This window comes from Palaemon carinicauda, chromosome 41 (assembly GCF_036898095.1).
Source record: "Palaemon carinicauda isolate YSFRI2023 chromosome 41, ASM3689809v2, whole genome shotgun sequence".
NCBI lineage: Eukaryota > Metazoa > Arthropoda > Malacostraca > Decapoda > Palaemonidae > Palaemon > Palaemon carinicauda.
Genome location: NC_090765.1, coordinates 12421520 through 12431519, shown reverse-complemented (window position 1 = coordinate 12431519; position 10000 = coordinate 12421520). Strand labels below are relative to the sequence as shown.

The 10000-nt window shown below is 34.5% G+C and overlaps 3 protein-coding genes across 5 annotated transcripts in view; 1 reads left to right on the top strand and 2 right to left on the bottom strand.

Annotated features, from left to right (window-relative positions):
* Ppox (protoporphyrinogen oxidase) overlaps positions 1–10000 on the bottom strand; it is a 948609-nt gene that overhangs the window by 552580 nt on the left and 386029 nt on the right. The window lies entirely within an intron of this gene.
* The window catches only part of LOC137632195 (anoctamin-10-like), a 401601-nt gene that overhangs the window by 348667 nt on the left and 42934 nt on the right, over positions 1–10000 (top strand). The window contains 1 exon segment of the mRNA XM_068364080.1: positions 277–393. Within this exon segment, the coding sequence (XP_068220181.1) occupies positions 277–393 (117 nt within the window).
* Positions 4396–9255, bottom strand: LOC137632191 (uncharacterized). Of its 2 annotated transcripts, none has more exons than XR_011042021.1 (2): positions 5161–9255; positions 4396–5024 (listed from the first exon to the last, which is right to left on the bottom strand). XR_011042021.1 is itself a non-coding variant. In XM_068364070.1 (2 exons), exon 2 carries the CDS (start codon positions 8029–8031, stop codon positions 6241–6243), a length of 1791 nt encoding a protein of 596 aa, XP_068220171.1. In that variant the 5' UTR covers positions 8032–8856; positions 8993–9255; the 3' UTR covers positions 4398–6240. The 2 variants fall into 2 exon arrangements, 1 of the variants encoding a protein (XP_068220171.1); XM_068364070.1 differs by having other exon boundaries at positions 4398–8856; positions 8993–9255.

Sequence of the window (10000 nt, the reverse complement as noted above, 5' to 3'; positions counted from 1 at the left end):
ACTTTAAATATACACATACATACACAAACAATATATATAATATATATATATATATATATATATATATATATATATATATATATATATATATATATATATATATATATATATATATATATATATATCAACAGGTGTACAAATACACATTAAACCACATCAATATCAAAGACATTTCCGTAAGTGGATAGTTATTGCACTAATTCTAAACACATCTCTGTGTATATATAGGTATTAACATACCTCCGAACAGTGTTAAAACAAACGATTCTCTTCCAGTACCCAAATTCCAGTCCGACGGTACAATACACGGAATACTTCCGTTACACGATTACAAGAAGTTGGAAGCACTTCGGACTACGTGGGTACAAACATTCTTCAAGTATCAACCAATAGGTAAGGGATACAGCAGTTTTTATTGGTCTTATCTTTAATACTTTTAATAAAAGGCAGACTGGATGTGTTAAGACTCTTGGGGGAAAAGTGCAACCTATCTCTTGGATTGAGTATTTGTGAGGTTATGAAATTTGGAACTTAAAAAAGGAATGCATCTAACCTTAAACCAATGTAACCATACAATATTTTAATTATACAATTGTTGTATGTTATTAGATCTTTGGAAAGTCTATTATTCCAAGAGCAGGTCAAGACTCGATACAAGGCAGGTACTGAATGATGTGATTTTTTTTTTTTTCTAAATTATACAAGAGGGAACTATCCACATGTTTTACGACTCTAGATATTGTTCATGTCAGGGTGAGTGAAAAGTGTGTTACAAAAACCCATTAAAAGTAGTAAAAGTGAAGTTTCTAAAGCTGTTGAACGGTAACTGAAGTCTAAAATTGATAGTACTTTCTTCCCTTTTCCAGACTCCTAGAATCTTCGGTTATTCAAGTTTGGGATTAAAGCTACCCTTTTCACCAACATTTTACTTGTCCTTTAGTCCGGGGCAAGATAATGGTTCAAACTAGACTGCCCGTCAAAAAAAAAAGAAAAAAAAAAAAAAAAAAAAAAAAAAAAAAAAAAAAAAAAAATACTTTATTGAAAATATACAACTAAAAATTACCCACCAAAGCTTCTTGTTTCCTCGTACAAAACAATTAATTAATTCTGGATGCTGAAATTCAAGTTTATCAAGGAGGTTAAACTACTATATATAGTAAAGGGTTGATTATTTAAGAATAAGGAGAATAGCTACAATTATAGGGGACAGATATTTGAAAATGAGATAATGGTATGCGATCAATTGTGTACTTTGCAATCAAGGAAGACATCCACACTCTCCCCAATGGAGAAATGTGGTTGTAAATTTCATAAAATACAAAAAATAACAATAATAATCATAGGGCATGTAAGGATTTACAATGAGAAAATGGAAGAATTTTGGATAGGATTGTTATTACAAATCAGGACAATATAGCCCGGCCTTGGGGCCGGTGAGACCCTTCAGCATCCAAATTCATCTAGTGTAAAACCCTAGAATTATACTATGGGGTAAAAGTTGGAAGAGGTTGGACAGCAACATGAAATAATGTAGGCAAGAATGGAGATAAAGTAGAAAGATATAAAGGAAATGCAGCTATGGGTTGAAGAAATGCTGCAAAGACCATTAAATAAGGCTTATAATACACACCGTGAGATGTACTGACGGCACTTTCCAACTATGGTTGGGTGAATTAATGATTAAACGCACAGAGGTGGGATGAGTGATGAGTTTCAAAATTCCAACATAGGCTCAAAGTAACTTAAAGAATATTTTTAGGTACGGCATGGAAAGAAAATGGAATAAAAATAAGTGGTGGGATGAGGAAATCATACATTTAAAGAAGGAATAAGGGGGATTATATGGGAGGCTATTACATGACAAAATAGACTATCACGTAAAGTTATACAAAAGGATAGATAGGGTCAACAAGAGATAGAAAAAGAGGGAAAGCTATCAAAATATGAGGGGAAAAGATGAAAAAAGAACATTTTTAAAGAAAAAATTTATTCTATATAGAAGTAAATAAAAAGAAAAGTTGAAAAACATGAACTTCAGCAAAAGATTCAAATGGAGAAGGGTTCTCAAAAGCGAATGTATCCCTGGATCGATAGAGTGAGAACATTGACTATATGCTGAATATGGGAGATAAAAAAAAAGCTAAGATGAATGAAAAAAAAAGTGGTTAGTGTTAATATAGATATCAAAATGGTTGTGGAAGTGACCCTTGAGGATGTACGTAGGGCACTTAAGAGATGTTGATTGGATTCAAATTAATTCTTGTCGTTAAAAATTCGTGGTATAAAGGATATGTTGTGGAAGATATCAAATCTTTTTATTATTAAAACAGAGATTGAGTAAGAGTATGAAGATAAATGAGTGACTGGTTGACGTGAAATCTATAGGTAAATTTATTCTAACTTCACGGGTGTTTATATGGGAGTTCATAAAAAAAAAAAACATTAATTAAGCGTGGCTCGGTTAATATTGGCATGCTATATATTGCAGATTGTAGATGGTGAAGAACATTAACAAAATCCATTTAAACAGATGAAAAGTGTTTACGCGAGTGAAAGTTGAGGGCTAAAGTTAGGAAGAAAAGATATACGAGGGTAACTGGAAACCAGAAAGAAGGATGTAAATGTTAATATGGATGGTGAAAGAATGGAATCTAATGATTCATATGGGCATGTACACGTAGAGAGAGAGAGAGAGAGAGAGAGAGAGAGAGAGAGAGAGAGAGAGAGAGAGAGAGAGAGAGAGAGAGAGAGAGAGAAGAGCCAAGTCAGGGAATTGGTAGTAACAAAATATTTGGAGGAGACTGAATGCCTATGGAAGCCATGTTGGAAATCTATGAAGGGATTGTCGAGACTAATCTCCTTTACAGGGATGAAGTCTGGATATTATATGTGAATGTAAGAAAAAGTCTAGAAATGTTTGAGAGGAAATGTCTGTGCTGTATATGTGACATATGAATCGAATGGATGAAAAACAAGGATTTATATAGAAATTGTTAAAGTTAGTGAAAATATAATTTCAATATTTTGAAAAGTCTGTGTCAGGTAGAAAGAATAAAGGATGATAGCTCAATGCATAAAATGTATGATTAGTATATGTTAGACGGGCAAAGCATAGGAAGAGCTAAAAGGTGCTAAATAGATCGGGTAAAAGAAGCACTGAGAATGAAGGGCCTCAACATGATGTGATAGGAGCATTGTGTACAGAGGGGTTTACCCGTTTAATGAACCTCATGTGCTCTGTAAGGTGACAAATGTCTTGAAAGTTTTAAGCATAAAAATAATTTAGGATTCGACAGTTTAAAGAATTGATATAGCTGTAACCGTTGTGTCTAATAGAATTATATATATATATATATATATATATATATATATATATATATATATATATATATATATATATATATATATATATATATTTATATTTATATATATAAATATATATATAAATATATGTGTGTGTGCGTGTTTGGGTGGATATATATATATTAATCTTTATTTTTTTAATAAAAAAATAAAAACAATAAGACGAACAATCAAATGTTCCTTCCCAAATCAGGATTGAAGAGAGAAGATAAAGGGGAAAAATGAAAATGGGATTTGTTGGTGGGTGGGTGGTACGTGCCCGAAGGTAAAAGTGGTTCCTCTCCTAGATGGTGTGAAAATGAAAAATGTCAGGAAAACCGGAAACGGTAAAGAAGCGGAGAAGTGAACGCCTTCTGGCAGAGAGACGGAGAAATAAGCGAGGAAGCAATAGCAGGGTCATTAACCAATCTTCTCCGCCTCCTACCGGGGAGGGAGGTAAGGCTGAAGTACCCCACCACGCAGAGCAATAATCTAAAACAAACATGGACAAATAACGCCAATATAAAACTATGATACTTGATATCAAGGAAACAATTCCCAGTACTTAGATAATGAACCTACTTTTTCGAAGGAGAGAGCAATCTGAATTAACGAATGGCATTGGAATACCCAATTTTTTATTGTCTTTTTATAATGATTATGCAGAATAATTAAGAGGGGGAAGAGGAAACCTGATAGATAAAATCTACACCTATATAAGCTCACATTTCCAAAGTTAAACGATATCAAATTGCAATACGAGAATGAATGGCTGAAAACAGTGTAAGAGTTTGAGAACTAAATATTGATGAAAATATGAAGGATTTTTGTCAATAAATAGAGTTTATATACAGTATACTTGTTTTGTACATATCACACAATTTACGTATAAATGTACACTGTTAACACACACACAAACACACACACACACACACACACACACACACACACATATATATTGTGGCGGGATGTTAAAAAACAAGCCCCACACCCTGAATCACACCTACTGACAATGGTCCCACAACACAAACTTTCCCCTTACGTTATCTAAAACTGGACTCTTAGACAAAAGGACACAAAAACATAACATAACCTTAAAACTATATATTTCTTACAAACTATAACGCTCAACATAAACAAAAAAAACACACTTATCAATAATCATACACTTAACACAAAACCGGCCTTAATCATACCACCATTCAATTAAACCCTCAAAATAAATAACGCTTAACAACTTACAAAACATACAATAAACGTAACATAATTCAAATAAACCAAATTTAAACCCTAACAAAACTTAAAACTAAACCGCACAACCAATATGTAATTCTGAGTGGACACTTTCGTCCACACAAGGCCAACAGTCTTTTGTAGCCAAAAACCACAACTCTGCAGCAACCGGACCGCTGAAAAATGTTAATGCACAATTGCACTTATCATCATCGTCATCATCATCATCATCTAATATATCAATATGCCAAACCAATTCCTTCAACCGGGCGGGGTCGTTACAGCATCTATTTCATCAAGATCCACAGAGCAATCCAATCAGGTCCTTAAACAATCCAGGTCATCAATAATTCATTCCAAATCTGAGCAGTCGTATCAAATTCCTTAAACAAGCCAGGTCGTCAACAATCACATTCATATAAATCTCTCCCCAAAGGAGGAATCGCAGCCTGCCAAAATAAAAAAGAAAAACACTTACGAACACTTCTAGCTAACTGAACTATCGCACTATAATCAAAGATAAATAATAAATTGTTCCTATCATTCACAATCACGACAAGCAAAGATAAACAAAACTGTACTTACTTTGAAAATCAAAAAACACTTCCACGCTGGTCGAAAATATATAAATAGTTATCCAGCACTCACACAACTGCCTTAAGCTGCAGTCAAATAAAAAAGCATTCGCTCCGAAACATTCACCACTGTCGTAACCTTACTAAAAATGTAAACAAACAATCTCATTTATACCAACAGTCTTCCTCACCACAAACGATCGTTACACTAACTACTTTCGCTCGCTAACACACTATCTCTCTCTCTCTCTCTCTCTCTCTCTCTCTCTCTCTCTCTCTCTCTCTCTCTCTCTCTCTCTCTCTCTCTCTCTCACACAGGATTTGGCAAAACAAAAATAAAAATAAAGCAAAAATAAATCCTCCACATTCCTCCCCCCTTACTTTGCCAAATCCTTCTCACACAACACTTACATTATTTTTTTCATAACCCAGTCGCAGTCGGGAACGGGACCTCTACTCCGAGTAACTGGGCCTCCATATACTCTCTCATTCACTTCTTCCTTATCACAATCATTAGCTACATTAACACTATTCCTATCTAAATCCCTATCATCTAATATATCATGTACAATCATATCTACCTCGTTCTCATCTGGCCCTATAATTACACTCATTTCTGTAAACAGTTCATCCATTTCATCAAAAACATTCTCAACTTTAGTAAAAGATTCATTCATACTACTAATCATTCTCCTATCTCTCACTCTCGCATTCGTCATCCTTTCTTTTACATCACCTAAGGAAAAGCCACACACACTATAGGTATCATTCATACTCAGCCATGATTCATCTGTATTAACACATTTATCTTCCATACACACTTGCACATTTACACCCTTGTCATACTTATTTCTAGTCTCACTTTTACTTATAAAATTTTCCCTTTTTTCATCCTTACGTAAAACTTTCAAACGCCTCTTTTTCCTATATTCAACTAACACTAATTGTTTATTTTCCAGCCCTAACTTTTTATGCATACTAGATTCATACTTGCTCATTTCTAACCAATTATTCATCCCATTCTCACAAACATTGATCCTATTCCTTCCACACACACAGGAGGACTCACCCAGCTGAACCCTCTCACACTCTAGTTTCCCGAACATCCTAGCTGATTTCCTCCCTTCTTCCTACATACCCTAGCTACATGCCCATCTGCACCACATTCAGTACACTTACCCCGTGGCTCCTTGCACATTCTAGCATAATGCCCATCCTTACCACAATTACCGCAAATCACATTTGTACGATTACTCCGACATCCACTCGCTATGTGCCCTGTCATACCACACCGAGAACATTTTACCCCTTTCTCTTTCGTACACTCGCTAATTCTATGCCCTACCTCACCACATCCAAAACAAGCACCAAGAGCCCATCTACATTCATTCTTCTTATGTCCTACTTTCCCACACCTATAACACTTTTCATCACGGACACGGCTATCTGACATACCTCGATGTGCACTCACACTCCTATCCCTATTGCGCCAATTACCCTGCCTAAATCCTTCATTTGTCCTTACAGGTATTCCCACATTACTCGCCCTAACACTCCTATCTACTACATTATCAGCTACCCTCATTGGTCCTCTCAAAATTGCGTCCTTATAACTACCAAATTCTATTACACTTTCTTCCATTCCAGTTCTTACACTCACAGATTTACTTTCTTTCATACACCTATCCAACTCATAATCCTCAACTATCTCTAAAATATCATCCCATGTCAATCTCTCTTGCGTCCACCTCATTTTCTCTTTGCGTTTCAAATTAATAAATTCACACACATTCTCAGGTACTGTTGCCAAAAACTTCCTCATTAACTCCTTATTCTCATTTATGCCTTCATTCCCATACTTCTTCCTAGCTAACGTTTCCAACCTACATACGTACATTGATATGGCTTCTCCTGCATTCATCCTTGCCTCATCAAAATCATTCTTACGCTTATACTTAACACTCCCTTTCATACGTTTTACCTGCTCAATTATTCTCGTTTTCACACTTTCATAATCAACGTCCCCTACACTCATTATCACTCCATACATCGTCAACAAATACCCAGTCAAATATTCTCCTAACTCCCTAGCCCAAATTCTTTTACTATCACCATACTTATCCTGACAATACCTCTCATACTCCTTGAAAAAATCATTTACATCCCTACTGCTATGCTCATTGAACCTTTCACACCGAGGTACCTCTCTCATAAACACAGTCTTACACACATCACGTTCATTCTCACTGCTATCATCACTGTCTACTCCCTTGTTACCTTCTTCCTCATTCGAATATAATGAATCCACTTCCACACTTAAATTCCTAGCCTTAACCATTCCTTTCTTACCCTTTTTCTTACTTACCACTTTCACCCATTCACGATCGTCCTTGCTATCAGCCTGATACTTTTTCTTCCCTTTCTTCACATCACTTTTACCTTTCCTTTCATCTTTCCTCTCACCTTTCTGTTCATCCTTACTATGCCTAATTCCCTTATCTTCAATATCACCATCACTATTACTACTATCACTATCACTTCCTTTCCCATTATCACCTACCTTAACCTTCTCTTTCACTACCAACCCATTACCCGAAGCTGAGGACACTCCTCCGACTGCACCTTCACCCATTATAGTTTTCATCATCCCCATGACTTGCCCCATCATATCTTCCATTCGTTTCTCCATTCGTTCTTCATTCTCTCGCATCCTCATCTCAACACATTCTTCCACTCTCTCTACTGTCCCCTTTAACTCCCTAAGCTCCTTCTGCATCGCCGCATTCTCCCAGTTCAACCTCTCATTCTCTATTAGCAACCTCTCCTCACGCTCCTTACTCAGCCGCAATTCCTCCTTCAGTAACTTGTTCTGCTCTTCCATTTTTCATCAACCTTATATCTAATATCTTATCCTATCAGTCCTTCGTCCAAGAGTCCAGCTATCAGTCCCGCCTCAGCAGTCCCTGTTCGGGCGCCAAAATAATGTGGCGGGATGTTAAAAAACAAGCCCCACACCCTGAATCACACCTACTGACAATGGTCCCACAACACAAACTTTCCCCTTACGTTATCTAAAACTGGACTCTTAGACAAAAGGACACAAAAACATAACATAACCTTAAAACTATATATTTCTTACAAACTATAACGCTCAACATAAACAAAAAAAACACACTTATCAATAATCATACACTTAACACAAAACCGGCCTTAATCATACCACCATTCAATTAAACCCTCAAAATAAATAACGCTTAACAACTTACAAAACATACAATAAACGTAACATAATTCAAATAAACCAAATTTAAACCCTAACAAAACTTAAAACTAAACCGCACAACCAATATGTAATTCTGAGTGGACACTTTCGTCCACACAAGGCCAACAGTCTTTTGTAGCCAAAAACCACAACTCTGCAGCAACCGGACCGCTGAAAAATGTTAATGCACAATTGCACTTATCATCATCGTCATCATCATCATCATCTAATATATCAATATGCCAAACCAATTCCTTCAACCGGGCGGGGTCGTTACAGCATCTATTTCATCAAGATCCACAGAGCAATCCAATCAGGTCCTTAAACAATCCAGGTCATCAATAATTCATTCCAAATCTGAGCAGTCGTATCAAATTCCTTAAACAAGCCAGGTCGTCAACAATCACATTCATATAAATCTCTCCCCAAAGGAGGAATCGCAGCCTGCCAAAATAAAAAAGAAAAACACTTACGAACACTTCTAGCTAACTGAACTATCGCACTATAATCAAAGATAAATAATAAATTGTTCCTATCATTCACAATCACGACAAGCAAAGATAAACAAAACTGTACTTACTTTGAAAATCAAAAAACACTTCCACGCTGGTCGAAAATATATAAATAGTTATCCAGCACTCACACAACTGCCTTAAGCTGCAGTCAAATAAAAAAGCATTCGCTCCGAAACATTCACCACTGTCGTAACCTTACTAAAAATGTAAACAAACAATCTCATTTATACCAACAGTCTTCCTCACCACAAACGATCGTTACACTAACTACTTTCGCTCGCTAACACAATATCTCTCTCTCTCTCTCTCTCTCTCTCTCTCTCTCTCTCTCTTTCTCTCTCTCTCTCTCTCTCTCACACAGGATTTGGCAAAACAAAAATAAAAATAAAGCAAAAATAAATCCTCCACAATATATATATATATATATATATATATATATATATATATATATATATATATATATATATATATATATATATATATATACACATATATATATATATATTTATATATATATATATATATATATATATATATATATATATATATATATATACATGGATATACATACATACATACATACATGCATATATATATATATATATATATATATATATATATATATATATATATATATATATATATATATATATATACATATACATATTGGTAACATGGTTAGTTACAGGACTTTGCTGGCCTTGTTTCGACTCAAGTGTATAGGTTCGAATCCTTACACAGCCATAAGCATTTATCATAACAGAATTTCCAGTGGATATACAATTACTAAAAGTATAATTCGATAACAAATGCCATTGGGGTTGATATTTACACACATACAGGCACAAACACATATATATATGTATATATAGACATATATATATATATATATATATATATATATATATATATATATATATATAAATAAATAAATAAATAAATATATATATATATATATATATATATATATATATATATATATATATATATATATATATATATATTGTGGATTTCTATTTACATAATTAGTTCTTATTCAATTATGCAAAGAACGAAGTGATGACAGAGTAAGT